Raw genomic sequence first — 22,549 nt, 5'->3', positions numbered from 1 at the left:
GGGAACCGGAAACAGCCCCTGGCCTACCTGGGTTGGCGGGCGGTGGCAGAACTGCTATCGGGGCCTTGGTGTGTGGGAACCCACTGCTGAATTTGGATCTGGAGAACAGGTCCCTGGCTTCAGATGACTCTGAGCAGTGCCGCCGAACTGAAACAGTTTTTCTTATTGCAATATAAAGCATATTAGAGGTATACCATACAATCCTATGGTTACAGAAAGATGAAATTGAACTCTAAAAGAGATGCTAAATAAACAGAAATGATAAAGACCCATAGACATAGATTGTATAATGCTTTATTAACTTTGAATTTTATAAATGCTAATGAGAAAGGAACAAAAGCTGCAGGGAGATACTGGATAGTAGAAAAAAAAAACTATGGAATTAAATCAACCAGTGTACTTCAAACATGTTTTGACCTCAGAATGGAAACCAGAACATGTTTCCATTCTGAGGGGAACAGGTTTTGTTTTTGTTTCCACAGGAGAAGAAAATCTATGAATACCATCAAAATTGATAATGATTTGATTTGAACAAGAGACACCTTTTAATTATAAAAAATCATAGTTCATCAAACAGTATGGATGTTTAATCTAAACTTGTAAAACTAAAAAATGCTTTCGTTTCATCACATATAACTTGCCAGAAAGGAGCTTACCCAAAATTAGGGTTGGGGAAGGGTTTTATTTTTATCTTTTCAGGATAATAAACACATCCATCTAAGGAATCTGAAGACCACTAGATGAATGAAATCATCCAGAAAAAAATGTCCCAAGAAAAGGAGTAACTTGTCCTCTTGGTACTATTGCATTTACAACAGGAAAAAAATTCATGAATCTTCCCACATGTTTGTTTCTTCCTTTATCTACAGATATATAATGCAAATTTTTTGTTGTCCAATTAAAGATTAAAGCTGGATTTGGAGTTGGAGTGTGGCTCTCTCCTTCTCTAAACCCAAGCATGCTTGTTAAAGTAAAATTCAAAATCTCTGTCTCATGTCAGAGGAGCCACCTGATATGGGACAGAAGAAAAAGAAAGACTATTGCCATTAATCTCATAATCTTTTGGTTTTATTTGGACTCATTGAAGCTTTTCTTGAAGTGTATGATCTCAAAATTTATAAGATTTATATATGTATATACATATATATTAAAGTTTTTGTCATATTAATGGCCATATAGAGTACTAATTATAGAAAAATGTTTAATTTACCTTCCTATACATGATTTAGGGTCTAAGTTTCTACCAGTTTTCTGCAGTCAATCATGACCATGCCAAACAGTGACCTTTGAAGTCTCTCCAAAAGAAGGATGGGGCCCCACAACAATTCTACCAGGAGTATGACAACACCATTAAGCTGAAAAACACCAACTAAAAGATCAGCCTTGGACTACAAACTGCTCAGAACAATTTCAAGGCAGCTGTTTGAGATGATCCAGCCTCACAGACTACTTTAGCCAGCACTTGAGACAAGTCCTGCACTTTCCTATTATGCAGAGACTAGATAACAAATGATACAGCTGCCTCTCCCATGACTTGACAACTAACCCCAAATTTTCAGGATCTCCTAAAGATGCTGTCACGCACAGACAGCAGGAAGTAACTTTAAGAACATGATTCCCACATTCCCAAGAGATAGGGTGGGTGGTTTTTGATCTTTCATTGAGTTATAGATATTTGTCATTGTTTAAGGGAATTGGTTACAAGTTGTTATTGGTAATGCTCAGAAAGAGGAGGATACAGATATGATAAGAAAAAAGGGTAGGTTATTGAATATACTATGAAATGGAAAAAGGGAGGATATAGATAAGATTAAAAGGTAGATTATTGAATCTACTTTTTAAAAGCAACTACTAGATTTAATACTTTACATTGGGTTGGATTTTTGTATATTGTATACAAATTTTGTATATTGATACAAATTTGGGATCAATTTTTGAAAATATGTTGTACATACATTTCTAATCTTGTTCAAGGTATGATACCTGTAAATGTAAATTTCTAGTCCTCAAAAGTTATTATTACCAACTATACAGGATAAAAAAGAAATGCAAGTTAGTAATTATTCGCCTATTACAATTGAACTTGTAGTCACATTGGGTATGTTTACAAGGTCAAAGAGAGATACATTTTAAATAGACAGGTCATCTTCAAACACTTCATAGATCTACAGAATATGGCATTTACGATGTTTTAATAACATAGGTTCTTTTTTATGACAATGAGACATGTCTGTTCCTGGCAACAGCAATCTACTTCAGAGAAGATGATGGGCATTGAAGAAACTCCACATGAAGTTTACTTTCTTTGTGACAAAGTTAGTCACTGGGCAAGAAAGTGCCCTTGCCTCGGCTGCTGTCCAAATTGGACAAGCAGGACATAAAAGAGAGTGACTGTCAAACCTTGCCAAGACAAGGTGGGACAGCCCTTCAAAAATCCTGCTTCACAGAAAAATCTGTCAGATATTCTAGGCCTAAAGGCTGAAGATGGATGTCTGAATGTTGCAGAAGATCCTTGGATTACTGTCTAGGCAGCTAGCTGTTTTTGTCATTTTCCACAATTTTTGGAAGTCACTTGCCTGCAGTTTAACTATTTCCTTCTTAGGTCTGTGAGGGAGGTGAAGACTAGATAATATAGTTTTCCTTGTTTACAAGACTCAGAAAAGAAAGAGGTGTAATGTGTAAAAGGTTGAGACATTAAAAGATAATTTGATAATGCAAATTAGAATAAAAAGTTAAATTAGGTGCAAGATTTTGAACTCACCAAGATAGGATAGATAATGAAGTATTCGACTATTGTTGATGTAATTATTGCCTGTATATATTGTATGTACATATTGTACATAGTTTTTCTTATGTTAGCTGTAGCCTTCCTTTTTGTATTAGACAAAAATGGGAATTGTGGTCATATATTGTTTATGATTTAATAAAGCTTGCCTGGGAATCAGAATGCAAAGCTAGCCACAGCCATAGATGCCAGGCAGTTGTGGCACACACCTTTAATCCCAGGACTCAGGAGACAGAGGCAAATGGATCTCTGTGAGTCCAAGACCACCCTGGGCTACACAAGAGTGAATCAGTCTAAAAGCATTACAGAGCTCAAGCCTTTAATCCCAGCACTAGAGAGGTATATAAGGAAGAAGCAAAGGGTCTCAAGAGAGATTTAGTTTCTAGTCACATGGAAGACAAGATCTCCATTTCAGCTTGGCAGAAATAAGAGCTACTGGCTGGCTGCTTTGGTTTTCTGATCCTTATCTGTCTATGGGCTTTCATTATTTTGGTATAGCCTATTGACAGTATGCTTTGCCTTCAGTTTTACAAGGTCCCATTTATTATTGATCTCAGTGCCTGCACTATTGGTGTTTGGTTCAGAAAATTGTTTTCTGTGCCAATGTGTTCAAGGCCACTACCCAATTTCTCTTCTATCAGATTTAGTGTATTTGGTTTTATGTGAAGGTCTTTGATTCACTTGGACTTGAGTTTTGTGCAGGGTGATAAATATGGATCTATTTTTCTTCTTCTACATGCAGACATCCAGTTAGACTAGCACCATTTGTTGAGGGTGCTGTCTTCTTTTCAGTGTGTATGTCTGGATGTACTTCAGGTGTCAATAGATGTGCATTTATATCTGAATCTTCAAATTGATTCTTTGATACTGTCTGTTTTTATGCCAATACCATGTGGTTTTTATTACTATAGCTGGGTAGTACAACTATCAGGCATGGTGATACTTCCAGCAGTTCTTGTATTGTTCAAGGTTGTTTTAGCTATCCTGGATTTTTTTCCACATGAAGTTGAGTAGTGTCCTTTCATAGTCTGTAAAAATTGTGTTGGAATTTTGATAGGGATTACTTTGAATCTATTGATTGTTTTGGTAAGGTGGCCATTTTTAGTACGCTATTCCTACTGGTCCATGAACATAGATTCATTTTCTGATATTTTCTTCAATTTCTTTCTTCAAAGACTTGAAGTTTTGTCATACAAATCTTTCACTTGCTTGGTTAGAGTTACACCAAGATATTTTATATTATTTGAGGCTATTGTAAAGGGTATTAATTCTCTGGTTTCTTTCTCAGCAGATTTATGATTTGTATATCGTAAAACTATTGTTTTTTTTAGTTAATCTTGTATTCAGGCACTTCACTGAAGATGTTTATCAGCTGTAGGAGTTTCCTGGTAGGACTTTGTTGTCATTTATATATACTATCATATCACCTGCAAATTACTATATTTGATTTCTTCCTTTCCAATTTGCATTCCCTTGATCTCCTTCAGTTGTCTTATTGCTCTGGCTAGAACTTCAAGTACTATATTGAATAAATATGGAGAGAGTGAACAACCTTTTGTTGTTCCCAATTTTAGTGGAATTGCTTTGAGTTTCTCTCCATTTAATTTGATGTTGGTTATATCTGGATATTGTCTTTAGTATTTTTAGGTATGTCCCTTGTATCCCGAATCTATCCAAGACTTTTATCATGAAAGGGTCTTGAATTTTGTAAAGGTCTTTTCTGCATCTAATGAAACCATCATGTGTGGGTTTTTCCTTTTAATTTGTTTATATTGTGGGTTATCTTGACAGATTTTCATATGTTGAACCATCCCTACTTGTCTGGGATGAAGCCCATTGATCATGGTTGATGATATTTTTGCTGTATTTTTGTATTCAGTTTGCAAGTATTTTTGCATCTATGTTCATAAGAGAAATGTGTGTAATTCTCTTTCTTTGTTGAGTTGTTTGGGCATCAGGATAACTGTGGCTTCATAAAATGAATTTGGCAATGTTCTTTCTGTTTCTATTTTGTGGAAAAATTTGAGGAGTATTGGTGTTAACTCTTCTTTTAAAGTCTGGTATAATTCTGCACTAAAACTGTCTGGTAGATTTTGCTCATTCATCTCCATAATTCCTTTTTGTGTTACTTGTATTTTGTTTGTTCACATAATAAGTTTGGCTACTAGTTTTAATCATACCAGTTGGGTGGTCCTTGGCGAATATAATAATTACATAGTAGCCAGGTCCTTTTCTACCTACAGGATTCTGTTGTGATTAGAAGATTTCGGATCCTGGAATGACTTCATTCCCTGGCTGCATAGGTGGGAAAAAGCTACAGGGGATCAGAGTAATTTGATTCCTCTTCCACCTTCCAACAGAACTTCTGTGACCACGTTAAGACTCTACACTTGTGAATTCCCTCTAATCACAGTCTAAATTCTTTATCCTAGAATGTCCCTTCCTGTAAGGCCATTTGTAAAGCACTGTATTTCCTGTAGAGGAATAAGATTGACAATTTCATACTTGTATCAGATTAGCATAAATTCTACAAACATAAAAATTATTTCTTTACTAGTCACCGTATACTCACTATGCAGTATTTAGAACACCATATGTTTCTGTTAATATTGGATAAATTGTGACTGCTTTAAATAAAGTATTTAGATGCCTTAGAGATACTTACCAAGTTATATATAAAATATTCATGTCATTTATATTTTGAAAAATTGAAACAACTCAAAAGCCCAACAGTAATCATTGAAAGCACTGTATTTATAATTTATAGCTTAAATATTTAAACAGAAGTATCTCATTCAAAAACAAAATAAATGATTTTATTCCTATGTGATGATGTTGTAATGACTTTCAATAAATAGATCATTTTCTTTTCTTCCAGAAAACAGCTCCTTGACAATGGTGAGGTAAAATCTCTCATTCTTGGTAGACTTATGTATTAAATCCTATTTGAAGGACAGTTCACAGAGTTGTAGCCTTCCTGCAGATGCCCATCAGTGCCGCTTGAATTTTGGGCAGTGGTAATCATTTCTTGTAGGCCTTCTTCTTCAGCCTGATCTCACAATTGAATAGCAATAAGGATTTGAAAGCCAATTCATAAAATGCAAAAAATTACCAGAAGTAATCTATTAACTTTGAGTGTATGTATATGTTTTTCTATATCATCCTACTTACACTCTATAGTATAGATACATGGGTTTTTATTTTATTTATTCATTTATTTTACAGAATATTATCCTGTGCATATATAAGTTTGTATTATAAGGGAGGGTGGCCCTCTGGAGTCAGTACAGGACACACCTAGGCACCAAATTCTCAGCCTGAAGATTTATTACCCCGAAGGCTGAGTAGGGGTGAGGGCTGCCTCTGGATCCAGCAGAGGCAGACAGCAAGCAGCAGCAGCAGCAGTAGCAGTAAGTGTTTTTTGCTGGAGTAGTTTTAAGGAGAAAAGAGGGGAGTCTTTGCTAGGGTGAGTGAATAAGTACTGATTGGGTATGTTAGGCAATGAATTTTGATTGTTGGTCCTTGATGTTTTACCTTAGGAATGAGTCAGTGGCCAGATAAGGAAATATACCTTGGTGGCTAGCTTTAGGATGTAATCTCACAGTTTAGTAAGGGGAGAAGGGTAAAAGGCAAAACCTTTCAGCACCTTGTTTTTCATGTTCAGATGCTCAGATCTGTTAGGGAGCCCTTCATGTATCCTAAAACCTTTTGCATTCCATTAAATAATATTTTAATAATATTTTCATGGCCATGCATCTGTCATTTGTTCTTCTATATAGGCCACAAGGTTTGTTACCTATTGAGGCTTTAAAATACCATCCAGTGTGTTTCTATCACTCCCTCAGTAAAGTTGTAAAAGGATTATATAAGTCAAAGTAATTGGCCATTGTTTAGGATCTGGATAGTTTGGAATTACCAAAATAGGTTATTTTACTACTTCAGTGTTTGTTTCATTTCATTCTAATGTACAAGCTGACTATTTGCCTTTTGATAAATGAAAACACCACATTGTTGTAGGATATTAGTATACTGTATGAAGATGTATTGCTGTGATTGGTATAATAAAAAGCTGAATGGCCAATAGCTAGACAGGAGGTATAGGCAGGATTTGGAGGAGGAAGCTAGGAGACATGAAAAGGAAACAGGAGGTACACGATATAAGAGAGGAAATGTCCCATGACAGAATGTAGATTAATAGCAATTGGTTAATTAAGTTATGAACACTAGTTGAGACAAACCTAAGGTAAAGGCCAAGCTCTCATAGTTAATAAGAAGTCTTTGTGTCATTATTTGGGAGCTGGCTGGTGGGACAGAAAAAGACTCATCACACCACATATCTGTAATTGAGTTGAATATTGGTGAATTAGGATGTAAATTTTTAGCTGCCATTTACTTTATTACCATATCTACTACACATTTTTAATAATGGTTATGTTGTATGAGTGTCTCAATTAGGAAAGCTTTATTTGAAACCTTTACCCTGTGGAACCCTCAGATTTGTTAAAGTAGAGTAGAATACTAACTAGCAAAAACACCGAGTATTCTACTTTAAAACAGTCTGGGGTGTGTGCTGCTATGATTGTTCTTAACTGAAATACATATGCATATATGAAGCTTTCTGTATTTATCTCCTTGTCTTCCTCCCCTCCTTGTTCAAATCCTTTTCTAGATGTCACTTTGTCAGTGAGGTCCACTGTGTTGATACTCCTTAAGGCGCAGAGTCTTCACTCTGGCCTTTCACACACTTTTTGCTGCTTGGCTCTGTCTCCTCCTCCATCTTTTGTTCATTGTTTTGTCACTGTCTAATTGATGGCAACTTATTTACGTACTGGTGTCCCCTTCTAACTAAATGCACTAAGGTGTGAGCCTCATGAGGGCAGAATTGCTCCGTGTTCTATTTGAAGCACTCAGAACACTTCCTGGCATAGATTATTGTATTATTTAATCTTATTTGAATGGATGAATGCATATATTAATAGGCTGAATGCTATGCTGGGAAATGTCTGCTCTCCTCTATTAGAAAATTTAAGACACTTTATTTTTCTCTGAATTTAACAATGTGTAAAGTGAAAAGGTGACTACTTTGTGTTTTGCAGTTGATTTTTCACACCTTGCAGTTGCTGGCATTCACAGCTCTTGCCATTTTAATCATGCGGTTGAAGCTGTTTTTGACACCCCACATGTGCATTATGGCTTCCTTGATCTGCTCCCGACGGGTAAGCCACCCATTCTTTGTTTTGCTTTGTTTGCTTTGGCTTTTTGGGACAGGTTTTCTCTGTGGCTTTGGAGGCTGTCCTGGATCTTGCTCTGTAGATCAGGCTGGCCTTGAGCTCACAGAGATCCTCTGCCACTGCCTCCCGAGTGCTGGGATTAAAGACATGTATAACCACTACCTGGCTAAGCCACCCATTCTTGAGTGACTGTTATTATAACAACTAAAGTAACTGACATGGAGCTGTCATGCTTTGCTGAGTAATCCAAAATATGAAAGCATCGAGTACTTTGAGTTAACGATGCTCAATGATGGTAAATGTCAGTTGATGATTAATTGTCAGCAAGACAGTAGCTTTAAAAAATATTGATAGACTGTGAATAATGTTTCTGTGGTGAGCAACTGGGTATTCCTCACCCTCTGTTAGCATCATGTCTACAAATAGAGTCTTTTAGCATTTAAGTCTGTGCAGGTGCTTCGGGCCCATGAACCCCCTTATCAACTCACTTCCAATGCGGAGGAGATCCAGAGTGACCCTGCTTGGATAAGAGAAATTCTCAGAATCTCTGCATTCTGCTATCCCTACTGTAGCTATGGATGAATGAACTACATGGACAGATGCTCAGTACATCTAGAAGCACCCTATTCAGTTTGACAGTCTAGCAGCCATCTTCCTGGAAGGAACATGTATGTCAATCACAGTGGGGTTTCCTTTGGTTTTTCAAGTCCCCATAAAAATCAGCAAAATTTTAAAAGATTTCAGTCTAGCATGTTTCAAGGTGTAGTTCCCTAATCCTAGTGTCTGGCTGCAAGTTAGTTCTTTCAACAACACAAAGTTTATTTATGACTTGGTCCGGTCACTCCAGCATGTTGACTGTTTGCAAACAACAGATGAGCATATGTTTCTATGTGCTGAGATAAAGAATAATCCACTTTGGATTCAATAGGAAGGTGAGAATGTACTTGTGATCCAATAGTACTCTTCATATAAGAAATATAAATAAATGGTTTTTTTATTTCAGCTCTTTGGCTGGCTTTTTTGCAGAGTTCATTTTGAGAATGTTGTCTTCGGTATTCTGACAATGATGTCAATACAAGGTTGTGCAAACCTCCATAACCAATGGAGCATCATGGGAGAGTTTACTAACCTGCCTCAGGAAGAGCTCATACACTGGATTAAATACAACACCAGGGCAGGTGAGCTGTTATACATATGTAATATAAAGTACACACATGTGTTTGTCACACACAGTTAAGCATTCTGGCTGTCTATGTATGTACATATATATGTATATATACATATGCATTTGTGTGTGTGAACAAGTGTATGCATATATGTACACAATCCTGAGTTACAGTAGATAAATTATTATTATTATTTTTTAGACAGGGTTTCTCTGTGTAGCTCTGGCTGCCCTGAAACTCACTCTATAGACCAAGCTGACCTCACACTCACATAGAGCTACCTGCCCCTGCCTCCCTGAACACTGAGATTAAAGGCATGCACCACCACTGTCCATGTAATTGCCTTACTTTACAATGGTCTCAAAGAAATGCACATTCAGCAGATATTACACTTCAGCTGGATTGCAATCTCTTCCCAGACCTAGCCGTAATGCTTTCTTACAATGCTGTAAGCTCTAGTATGCCACTCCATCAATAAAATTGATACTCCTCACTGTTCTAGATTCTTAGTATTTATTGACATATTTTCATGAAGTTGTATTTAGAGTACTTAGTTATATTTGGGAAAAATTGTTATTTCAGTAGACCTAAATAAATATCATGTGCTTGTGACCAATTTTTATAAATAAAAATAATCTTAGCATAAGAATACTCCCTGAGCCTAGACACAAGGGGGTTGGCCTAGGCCCTATCCCAAAGAATATGACAGATTTTGTAGACCCCCCCATGGAAGACCTCACCCTCCCTGGGGAGCAGAAAGGGTATGGGATAGGTAGGGCATGAGTTGAGGGGGGGCAGGGGAGGAGGGAAAGGAGAGGGACCTGGGATTGACATGTAAAATAATTTTCCTTCTAATAAAAAAGGAAAAAAGAAAAAATAATAATCTCAGCAGTTATATCAACATTTACTCTATTAAAATGTCAAGAATCAAGTTTTTGGTTTTGGCTGAATAATTGACTTTGATGTAATACTATGTCCAAGTTCTACTTCCTAAAACACATACCAGTGAGAAATGAATGTTTTGAAGAGCTGGAGAAATAATAAGATATAAAAGGCAACTGGCAAACTTAACTATTCATATTAAACAAAAACATTGTTTTACTTTATGTGTATGTATTTTGCATGTATGCATGTGCACCACATTCATGCAGATGCCTGCAGAGGTCAGAATAGGAATCCAGTCCCCTGGAACTAGAGTTACAGATGTTGTGAGCCTCCATGTGGGCGCTGAGAACTAAACCTGGATCATCTGCAAACGAAGTTAAGTTAGTGCTCTTGACCACTGAGCTGTCTCTCCAGTCTCCATATTATTAGTATTGAAATACTGAAGTACAGTATTTTCTTCTAGCAAATCCACACAACTATAATTCACAACAATAACAAAATCATTTGAAAAAAAGTACTATGACATTGGCCTTTTACATAGTTCTTAGTACTACAGGGCAGTTTTTCTTCTGTCTAGTTTGCTGCCTGAAGTACTGGTCCTTAAAGCATAGCAGGAAGCTTTGGTGATGTAGTTAAGTGTGAGTTTGGAAATATTTCAACTGTACCGTCTTTGCAGATCACTTAACTTTGCTGTGTTTGTGCTCATTTATCTACACAATAAGAAAAACACAGAATTCATTGAGTTGTCCTATAGACCAAGCCACCTGGTCCTTATGCAAATATTGCACATGGGGTCAATGAGAAGACTCAGGGGCTAAAGGTACTTGCTACCAACTCTGAAGATCTGGGTTAGATTCCCAGGCTTCATTTGGTCGGAGAAAACCCATTCCTAACAGTTGTCTTCTGTCTCCTCATGTATGCACACATGCACATATATACATACGCACACATACACACACCAAATAGATAAATGAATGAAAATAAAATTTAAAGGTAGTGTGCATGGCTCTTAGCACCAGTGAAGCAAAGGTTAAATATTACAGAAGACAAAGAATAGATATTGAATAAGCAAAACATCTACATCATTGGCCATTATGAAAGGATCTTTCATGTTTCCTAATTTGAATTAGAATTTTAGGGGTGCATTGTACTCTCTATTTTCTTTGAAATGTTTCACTAAGAAGTGTCATCTTGTTTCCCAGATGCTGTCTTTGCAGGTGCTATGCCTACAATGGCAAGCATCAAGCTATCTACACTGCATCCAATTGTGAACCACCCACATTATGAGGATGCAGACTTGAGGTGAGCAGTCACCTGCATCCATTGGGTAGAATTACCACTACTTGCTACTGGCCCTTAGAAAAGAGAAAAGGTGTTTGTTTACACACATACACACATATGCTCATGTGCACATATTCACATAAGCATTTTTATATTCATATCTGGACATTAAAAGGATGTACAATGAAGCTCAGCGTGGAAGGCGCACCTGTAATCCCAGTACTTGGGAAACTGAAGCATGAGAACTGCTGTGAGTTCAAGGCTGACCTTGCCAAGATAGTGAATCTCAAGCCAATCTGAATTAAGAGTGGAACCTTGTCTCTAACAAACAAAAATTTTAACAATTTCTATATCCATTTCTTCTGAAGTAGGCTCAATAAAACCTCAAATATGAATCAAGCACGAGCAAAACATGTTTCAGGGCTATTCAGGGCTAGGGAGATGCCTTAGTCAGCAAAAGGCTTGCTGCACTGGGATGAGGTCCTAAATTCAGGTCCCCTACACTCAAAGCCAACAACATCAGTTCATATCTACGACTCAAGCATAGGCAAGACTGGAGACAGGCAGATGCCAGAAAGTCCCTGGCCAGCCTGGCTGAACTCTAACTCAGTGAAAGACCCTGTCTCAAAGAATAAGCAAAACAAAACAAAACAAAACAAAACAAAAACAATCTACCATTGACCTCTGGTCTCCAGGCATGCACATACACACACATGCACACACCCACACAAGCACATACATTAGCCACACATAATGCACAAAAAAGTGGTTTTCATGTATGGGGGTTTATTGCGTGATAGAGACAGATACAAAAAGACAAGGATACACACATCAGGGAGACAGAAACAGACAAACAAGACAGACATATACCTACATAGACACACAGAGAGAGAGAGAGAGAGAGAGAGAGAGAGAGAGAGAGAGAGAGAGAGGGAGGGAGGGAGGGAGAGAGAGAGAGAAGAGAACATGCCTTGGGACCAGAGGTCAGTGGTGGATGTCTTTCCCGATCACTCTCCATCTTACTCTTGAGACATGGTCTAGTGAGCATAAAGTTGGACTAGGCTGGCCAGTGAGTTTCTGGGATCTCCCGATGATATGAGCTGATCGAAGTTCCTGGCTTTGAGTGTAGGGGACCTGAATTTAGGTCTTAATCCCAATGTAGTAGTGATGGGTTTAAAAATTATTTTGATCATTCGTTTGTTAAAGAAATCTTTTTCTCTTAATATTTGGTATACTGCTAGAAGAAAAAAATTAATTTGTTCAAAATTTTCTGTCTGTTTGTGGTGATTGAACAACCCAAATGGCATTGACTTTCCTCAGGATTTTATAAGAATGCTAACTTACTTCCAAAACTTCTATTGTGCTATATTTGAGTGAACATCCACACATTTCAAAATTTTATACAGTGCTTTTCTTATCTGTGATAGTGTATTGGATGCCCACTGGTACTTTCCCCCTTGGCAGTATTCCACTTTATCTTTTTCTTAGTTTCTAGATGGGAAATTGTCTACTGAAATCCATATTGCCACAAGCCTCAGTTTCTAGGTGATTGAATTCCATTAACAGGCTCTTCTCTGGGTTATATGAAGCAATGATTACAACCTACACTATCAGCCTGCCACCCAGTACAACTTTAAATTAGCTTAGATAAAACAAGCTTCAAACTTCTTTAAGATGCAGCACATTCAAAATACAAATATTTGTGTGAAAACCAATCTCTCAAAGCAATTGCTTAGTTTGTGATCATACATATCCATCTTCCATCTACTGAGGGTTTGCTAGCAAGATTTTTAAATATATTATCCTTTATTTTAAAATCTGTTTATAATTGTTGTTTTTAAATTTAAAGGGCTCGAACAAAAATAGTTTATTCTGCATATAGTCGAAAATCTGCAGCAGAAGTGAGAGATAAATTGTTGGAATTACACGTCAATTATTATGTTCTAGAAGAAGCATGGTGTGTTGTGAGAACAAAGTGAGTATAAATATTATGTATAATATGGTATTTTGTAAAGCAAGTATCACTCCATGTTACTATGTAGTGATAAAATGCTGTTATATAGAAGTCTTGATTCTTTAAGGCTTCATATTTTAGATATATCCCATTAAAATATTACCACTGTTAGTATTTAGACATTTGTACGGGCCTGCCTTTGGAGTCCTGACAGGCTACACTCTCAGCTGCTGCCACTAAGAGCACCACCTGTGCCTATTCCCTTTTAAAAGGGCCCTGCCCACCTCCCATCCCTCTCTCTCTCATTCTTTATCTTTCTCTCTCTGTCTGTTCCTCTCTCTCTCTTTCTTTTCTCCCACTGCTCCTGTTCCCAGAAGCCAGTCTCTCCCCTCCCCCATCCCCTTTCCCCCTTTTATGATTTTTTTCCCTTAATAAAAAATTCTCCACTTGAAATCTGTCACATGACGTCTTTCTCGAGCTGCTTTTTTAAAATTACAACAACCGTAGCATATAGTAAAAATTAATTAATCTAGAGAAGTTAAATTATATACTATTTTCTCATAATACCTATTACAATTATATTTTAATATCTCAGGCTTCATGTGACTTTTTAAATTTACTTTTTACTGGTGTATGGAAACATCTAGTATAAAAGATTAAGGAAGTAAGATGTTGTTTTAGCACAGGTATTCATCATGTAATTCTTTAGTCAAGTTAAAATATCCATTGTAAATATATATAACCCAGAATTTTCCAAATGATTGCAGTATTTTTATTTGTTGTCTGAATTGTAAGTGAAATATACTTATCTGCTACTGTTACCCAATTATATTGAATGTATAAAGCTTAAAAATTTCTTGTAAATGAAAATGACATAATAAATAAAAGCATTATAAATTTTTTGAGATTTGTATCTTGAAAATTGAGAAAGCAATGTGTTTAGTGTATTTCTTGAGGTTATTATTTAGATTTCTGACCAGAGATAGCAACATATCCAGGCAAGTGCATTGCCTATAATAACAATCCCATTCGTTAGTCAAAAGATCAAAATAGGTTCCGGTGTCGTTAGAACATATTATCTATAGTGTCGACTCTTCAAGCCAAACTTATCATCAGTCATATACACACTGGAAAATGAGACCAAACTCTGAAAATAGGAAGTTATCAGAAACTGATACAGTATTTGATTAAGCATCTAGAGAGACCATCTTCAGTATTCAAAGGGTTAATAAAGTAAGGGCTGGGGATGCAGTTCCAGGGTTCATCATTTGCTTGCCATATGCAAAGACCTAGCTTCTGTTCTAGGAACAACAAAAAAGGGGTCAACCTGTTCTACAGAGTGAGTTCCAGGACAGCCAGGGCTTACACAGAGAAATGCTGTCTCAAAAACAAACAAACAAAAAAAAAAAAAAAACCAACAGGGGACCATGAATTAAAGTAGAATATGCTGTCAGTTAGTGGAAAGATACAAATGTTTCAACAGAGCTAAAACAACCTCTTTTGGGAACTCTACAGAGGTAAAGTGCTAAACAACAAATTTTATTTGATACAAAAAAGCCATGAATTTGAAGATCAAGAAAAAGCAACTAATACAAACAGGATTTATCTAAATTGGTTTTTGTCAAAAAATTGCAGAGAGACCTGGACAACATAACTAAGTAACTGAACATGTGGGGAACAGCTGGGACATTCCTTGACAACATGGAATAAAATTAGAAATTAGTAACAAGAAAGATATCTAGAAAATGTCTAAATAATTATAATTTGGCAATGAAATTAAAAGTCAATTATAAAATCACCAGGGAAATTTTAAAATGTTTGAACTAATTGAAAATTATCACAGCATGTCAGAGTCTGTGAGACACACCACAGCAGTGTTTGGAAAGAAGTATATGACTTTACATAGAAGGCATGGAAGTTATCATAACAGTGTGCATGAGCCTATCATTTCAAGTAATATTAGAAAGTTGATCTCAACTGTATTTTCAAGGGACAGTGAGATGTCTCTATGATCATCTCAATAAACACAGAAAAGGCATTTGGCCAGGCAGTGGTGGCACACACTTTTAATTCCAGCACTCGGGTAGCAGAAGCAGGCTGATCTCTGTAAGTTTGAGATCAGCCTGGTCTACAAGAGATAGTTCTAGGACAGCCTCCAAAGCCACAGAGAAACCCTGTCTCGAACCCTCCCTCCTGCAAAAAAAGAAAAGTCATTTGGTAAAACTAAGTACCCACTTACAGTAAAACTCTTAGGAAGCAGTGTGGTGGTATATATATATGCCTGCAATTCAAACAGATCAGAAGCTTAACTGTAAATCCAAAACTATAAAAGTTATGGAAAAAACAGAAGAAAATAATTGCGACCTCATGATAGATTCCTTAAATCAAATATGATAAGCATGACACAAGACTGCACTAGTAAATGGAATCTCCTTAAAAATATAAACTTTTTATAAGCAGAATAATAATAGAAGATAAGTAATAGAAGCAATATGACATGTAAGTAATAGCAATAGAAGATAAGTCACAGTTGGGAAACATTTTTGAATCCTGTGAATAATAAAGAACTTTATCCAAATGTAGAAAGAACTCTTAAAATGTAATAAGAAAACAATTCAAATGGGCAAAATACTTACACACTTCAACAAGGAAATTTATGAATGGCCAAGAATCATGTGGAAAGATGCTTGATGTTGCTATCCACTTACGAAGTGTACATTAAGCCCACAAGGAGATACCCTTAAATCACCTAGTGCAATGTTTAGAGTTGAAAGAGAAATTGATTATCTCAAGTGCTTCTGACACAGAGGCATACCTACCACTCTCATAGAGTTGCTTGAAGAGAATATGGTACAACCACTTCATGACAAAATTTTACAGTCTCGTAAGAAAACCAACACTTGCTCTGTGTTTCGCTTAAGATTAAAGAAGGAATTTATTGGAGTTGAAGAGATGGCTCAGCAGTTAAGAGGACATTCTGTTCTTGCAGACAACCAGAGTTCAGTTCCCAACACTTAGGTCAGGCAACTTATAATCAACTGTGACTCCAGTTGCACACTGAAACACATATGGCACATGTGTGCACATGCACATACACACGTGCATAGAGTAGACTTAAAAAGGCGCCCATCCATTCTTATAATTGCATGCAATTAATTCATGTCAGTGTTTTTAGTAGCTACAACCTAGAAATTATTCAAATATCTATTAACAGGTGAATTAATTACTAACCACTATTGGAATAATTAGACGCTATAGCAACACTCATCAATAGAAGAGAGTGAATTCTTGATACATACAATATGGATAATAATTACATTTAAGAAAACAAGACAGTGTAGGCAGGGCTACAGGACTTGGAGAATTCTGAGAAGAGGAAGAGGGGGAGATGGAGTCACCAGCCAGATGCAGAGAAAGCAAGATGAGAAGGACTTATTGAGAAAAGATACCAAGCCACATGGCTAAACATAGACAAAAAATATGGGTTAATTTAAGTTGTAAGAGTTTGTTAGTAATGAGCCTGAGTGATAGTCCAAACAGTTTTATAATTAGTATATGCCTCTGTGTGTTTATTTGGGACTAAATGGCTGCACTGCGGGAGCATGTGGGCTAGAAATTTCCAACTACAGTATATATTTGACACTAGGGCAATTCTTCCCCTATAGGTGTCATGTATAACTGAAAATCATATTTGTCTTTGGTACTCTCCAGAGATTAATGATAGCAAATGATAATTTCTCTAGATTTTTATTTCAATTTGAAAACTGCTTACTCAAATTCAAAATAGAATAAGTAGCCAAAACATGGGCACATGTATCAAGCAATAGCCAGTACAATAAATAATACCCGTGGCCAGAGATACATGGCATATTTCAAAATCATCCCCATAGTGCTGAATACTATTTTATGGTGATACCTACTATATGGCCCTTAAACCCTTAATAATAGGAACTCTGCATTTGGACTGTAAAACAATTAGGCCTTCCTAAGAAGGTAAAAGGTCGCTCTTTCGCACAAAATCTTGATCTGAGGCAAAATAACATTTCTGAAATACACTTGATAAAGATATCATAAAGAGCTGGAAACAAAGGTTAGTAACAAGCACCCTTGCCTCCAAGACTTTTGGCTTCCTCCTCCTGTGTTTCCTCATCACTGCTATTGCAGTACCTCTGTTCTATCTCTTGAAGTCCACTGGACACTGTGCTGCATGCAGATTTAAACAGAAGCCCAGAAAACCATGGGCTCCATGAAGTAATATCTCTGCTCATTACACAAACACATTTGTAGAGCCAGCAAAGGCCAAATATGTTTTAAGCCATGTCTGTCTGTGTGCATATGTTATCATACCATTTCCTGGAGAAAATCTTTTCAGAGTTGATGATGCTTTTAAAAACCTGCGGACCAATTGTTTCAACAGGAAAGGCTGGACAGGTAGACTACTTAATGAAGAAACTGTCTTGCATGGTTGCTCTAATTGTGGTCATGTTGCACACAACCAGTCTTTTGGGGTAAAAAAGCTACTTTGAGACTGACAGCAATCCTAGGCACTGTTCGGCAGAAACACAAGTTCCTTTTATATTTGCCTGAATTGATTGTTCCAAAATTTTCTATCTGGGATATTTTTACAGTCTAAATAATTAGTTCAATTCTTACAGAAAGGTAAAAGAGAAAATTTCCTAAAGTGAAAGGAATAAATAACATTACAAAAGTAGGAGTAAGCAGCCTTGCTACAGCGTGATCAAAATTCATACCGATCTAGGGAATCGGAGTTTCTATGTTCTGTCCTTGCTGAAGTTAAGGAAGGCTACAGATCTGCATGCTGAATAACTGTCATCTTCTAGAATTATTTTAATCTCCCTTGATGTCACTGTGTTTCAATTACTGCATGAGAGAATAGTTCTGAAGATTTTCCCAAACAGTTGGTTACATACTTCAAACTACCATAGTGAATGGAGAAAGGAAGTTATTTGTCTCAGACATGTGTACATTTAAATTTAGAAATTCAAACATTAATTATAAACTCTAACATTATTAAATTTTCAGCCTTCTTCCTCATTAAAAATTAAAGTGTTTCTAAATAATCACATTAAGAAAATAAAGACAAGTTACCAAATGCTGAGCAGCAAGTATGTTCCTGTCAGTCCTATATGCCATCTTGTAGTCTGGTAACTCAGAGAATTTTAAAGTTAAAGCAAATTCCAGACTCTTCAGGTTTATGAATACATACACTATTTTGTGCGCTCAAAGATGATCCATAGGCTGTAATGCTAAGATTTCTTTATTTAGGTAAATACCAGCCCAAACGTAAGCCAGAGCTTGCCAGAGGCCGCAAGCTAGCGTGGCCAGAGAGAGAGAGAGAGAGAGAGAGAGAGAGAGAGAGAGAGAGAGAGAGAGAGAGAGAGAGAGAGAGGAGAGAGAGTATCCACGTGTTTGTGGCCTCTTAAGAATTCTTCCCACGTCATCCTCGACCTCCCCTGACCACACCCTCACTGGCGTGGGCAGGCACACCTGTAGGGGCTACTAGGAGGCAGAGTTACAGTGTCTCCCTACAATTCCCCTTTTAGTCTAAAAGAGGATTAAAACTTAATAGTGTAAAACATGCAAAATTAACAATCACACAAATCTACAGTGACAAATCATAGATGTGTGGTTATGTTTTGAAAGGCATCAATGGGACAGAAGAGTGGACGTGCAGAGAGCATGAATAAGCTGTGGAGAGAAAGCTATGTTCCTTATTTTCACTGCTGCTGTAGGGGTGTATAAATGTATTAAAAGGTGTCAGATTATAGCCTCTATGTGCTGAATATTGAGTGATTATTGATAATCTATATATTATTAAGTCTAGAGCATCGGATAGGAAATAAAATCTTGGGTGTCCTGCATCTTAGTGACAAAGGAGTAGGAGAGAGAAGATATTTGAGTCTCTAATTGGTTACACATATCCTTTAATTCATGACGATCTGTCGCCTGCTTAATCCTTAAAACTTCTCATACTTCAATAATAAGGAACAACACAAGTTTTGGAAAATTTGGTGAAGACATTGCACCAAAGAAAATACTTTGAATGACCCATGACAATACTAAAATGACTAAAATTATGAATCTTGGTAATCTCATATGTTTATGCAAACAAAGAGCAATTTGGAATCATATACACTGCTTGTTAAAATGGAAAAGAGTACAGTCACTTTAGAAGGTAATATTGAAGTTGCTTATCAAGTCACAAGCTACACTTAGCACCTCACCCTACAGTCCCACTGCTTGGTATCTGCCTAAAGTGAGTTCTAATATGTTCTCCTGTTAATATTAACCACAGTCACCAAGACAGGAAGTACCTCCAAATGCTCAGTAATTTGATAGTCAACAAACAAACTCTGATACTTCTGTGTCATAAAACATTGCTTAGGGATAAGTAAGGGCAAAGGTACTTACAAGAAATATAATATTCTAATTTCATCTCTTGTAAATATGAAATTCTAATTTCATCCCAGATAGAGAGCAAATTGTGAGATGAAAGTATTTATCTGGCTTACAATTCCAGGTCACAGTTCATCATGGGGGAAGTCAAGGCAGGCATTCACAAATCTGAAGACAGACTTGCTTGTTATTAACTTATTTTATTACACATTATTACCCTAGAGTTTTAGACCCAAGAACTCACTTTACCACCAAAGAAGTGTGGCAGGAACCATGGAGGATGTTGCTTGCTGACTGGTTCCTAGGCTATTTTGCTATTTTACAGGTGTGTGTGTGTGTGTGTGTGTGTGTGTGTGCATGTTTCTGCATGTGTGTATGTCACATGTTTATAAGTGTCCATGGAGGTTGGAAAGGGGATATCAATTGCCTGCCTGGAGTTACAGGCAGTTGTGAGCTACCTGAACATGGGTCCAGTGCAAGAGCAGTTTGTGTTCTTAACAACTGAGTCACTTCTCTAGCCCCTCAGCTAGATTTTTTATAGGATTCAATATCACCTACAATGGGATTGGTGCTGCCCAGAGTGGGCTGAGCCCTCCTCCATCAATTAACCATCAAGACAATCCCCCACAGACACCCCCACTTGGCAACCTGATCTATTCCTGAATTGAAGCTGTCTTTTCAAGTGTTTTTAGGTTGTGGCAATTTGACAGGTAAGCTCACCAGGACAAAGATATCAACAGCACAGTATTGTAAGATAAGGAGGGCCAGAAATGAAAGGCTTAAACCAAGTATTTGCATGGACTTTAAATGCTATACTACAGAAAGGAGATCCATGCATGCCCAGGCCATGTTTAGGAAAGAAGACTGACTGTAAGAAGGGCATAGGGAGTATGTTAGGTGATAGAAATGTCTCTGCATTGGTTATGATGATCCTTGCATATAGCTACGCCTTACATAGGAAACATCAGGGTTTTATATGTTGTACTTCAAAACACACATTAAAAGCTTGATGTCAGTTTTCCCTGATTTCTTCCAATTAATGATTTTATGTAGAGATACTCTCTATCAAGAGATATTAACACTATTTGATGTACTCTTATTACCACCCTCCCAAAAGAAGGGATAAAGAAAGCAACTTAGCCTGAGAACCTCTTTCTCTGCCTGGATATGTTTGTCTACTAACTCAGGGCACTTTATGTTAAAACATATATATGGATCTCTTAAGGAATTTAATTAGCTCTCCTTTAATTTATCTCATCCAGCTACAAACAAGTCTTATGACTGGATTGGAATAGTGGTCCACAAATATAATTATATTTCATTTGCAGGAAAACCAATTCAGATATAGATTTCTGACTCCATATTTTGCATTTATTGTCAGCACATGTTGACTGGGGCTGGAACTGTATCATGCTTCATTTTGTTTTACTTAACTTAATGGTTTCTGAAATTATGGTTTTAAGATTTTAAGTAGTCAAGTCAATTAGCCTCTGGAAATTTAGAAGCTATTTCTTAATTTAAATATGCTAATTTATTTCATATGTCCATTTATCTATACCCTTTATCTTTCAGACCTGGTTGCAGTATGCTTGAAATCTGGGATGTGGAAGATCCTTCCAATGCAGCTAATCCTCCCCTCTGTAGTGTCCTGCTCAAGAATGCCAAGCCTTACTTCACCACAGTATTTCAGAATAGTATGTATAGAGTCCTGAAGATTAACTGACAACAAGGCTGCCAATCATCTGTAGTGCAAAGACTTATGTCAGAAAAGAACACTTCTGGCCTTCCAACAACAACAAAAATCACAAGCTTTACTAAGAGACACTTTAAAAGAATTATTTAAAGTTTTCTGGTTACTAACGATAAATTACTTCATTGTTTATATCGACTGTCAGCCTATCAAGCTTACCTCATCAATGATTTAATCATCTCATATCTCATCAGCAAACGTTCATTTTAGAGTTTTGAGGAAACATGTATGCAAAACAACAATATAATTTAAGAAACCAAGGACAAGTAATTCCTTTTTGACCTAGCTAGGTGTGTTGCTTCTGGTTTCCCCAGTGCTTGTGGATAAGTCCAGACCCTCTGAGCCATGCAGATGACTCTGAGGAACCTGATGGTGGTGGTGGCCTCCTCTCATGAGCTTTGAGTTTACTAGCTAGCCCTGAAGAGAGAGTTTTAATAGCTTTGAAGAACCTTTGAAATCATTCCCAGTCCAAGTGTTTCTAAGCACTTTGATTTGTAATGGTTTGAATGTCATGAAGATTATTAACTCAACCAGATAAATATTTGCCATTGATTAATTTCCAAAGCAAGCCCAATAATTCTTAACCTGTCAGTAGAAACCTGTTTTCTTTTAATAGCAGGTAAAATAAAAATAACTATGGAAGAAAATCAAATTTGGGACTAGGCATCAGATTAGAAAATCTAGCTAAGTTTATCAAATGAGGTTTCCAGGTGCTAGATTGTGAGGAAAACAATGGCCTTCCCATCTCGATTTCCCCTGCCTCACTGAGTATAGTCTGTGTTTCAAGCCAACATCTTTTGTAATACATATGTCTAAGTCCTCATTTGTTTTTAGTTTATGATGAAGATGGCATTGTTTTATAAATTTTAATCTCTCAGTGAAAGCTGTCTGTCATAAATGCTTTGAAAATGCCAATTACCTTGAAAGCAGAGTGGGTACATGCAAAGAGTAACCCTCTTTCTTTTTGTGATAAGTTTTAAACATGCCCGGTGTTTGAATATGCATCTGCTACAAATTAAGCATCTTGGAGTTTTTATACTTATATTTTCCTTATATTTTTGGACAGCCATAACAGATGAG

At 36.8% G+C, this 22,549-nt stretch overlaps 1 protein-coding gene across 1 annotated transcript in view; it reads left to right on the top strand.

Moving 5' to 3' along the window:
• Nucleotides 1–21,442, top strand: part of Dpy19l2 (dpy-19 like 2) — a 129,285-nt gene extending 107,843 nt beyond the window's left edge. The window contains exons 17-22 of the mRNA XM_027411697.2: nucleotides 5,664–5,688; nucleotides 7,882–8,001; nucleotides 9,020–9,194; nucleotides 11,270–11,369; nucleotides 13,198–13,323; nucleotides 21,292–21,442. Coding sequence (XP_027267498.1) covers nucleotides 5,664–5,688; nucleotides 7,882–8,001; nucleotides 9,020–9,194; nucleotides 11,270–11,369; nucleotides 13,198–13,323; nucleotides 21,292–21,442 — 697 coding nt within the window. The remainder of the gene's footprint in view (nucleotides 1–5,663; nucleotides 5,689–7,881; nucleotides 8,002–9,019; nucleotides 9,195–11,269; nucleotides 11,370–13,197; nucleotides 13,324–21,291) is intronic.
• Nucleotides 21,443–22,549: the final 1,107 nt, after the last annotated feature.

The sequence above is a fragment of the Cricetulus griseus genome, chromosome 4 (assembly GCF_003668045.3).
Source record: "Cricetulus griseus strain 17A/GY chromosome 4, alternate assembly CriGri-PICRH-1.0, whole genome shotgun sequence".
Classification (NCBI taxonomy): Eukaryota; Metazoa; Chordata; class Mammalia; order Rodentia; family Cricetidae; genus Cricetulus; species Cricetulus griseus.
Note: the sequence above shows the minus strand (reverse complement) of the source record. Positions and strands in the feature narration are given on the sequence as shown.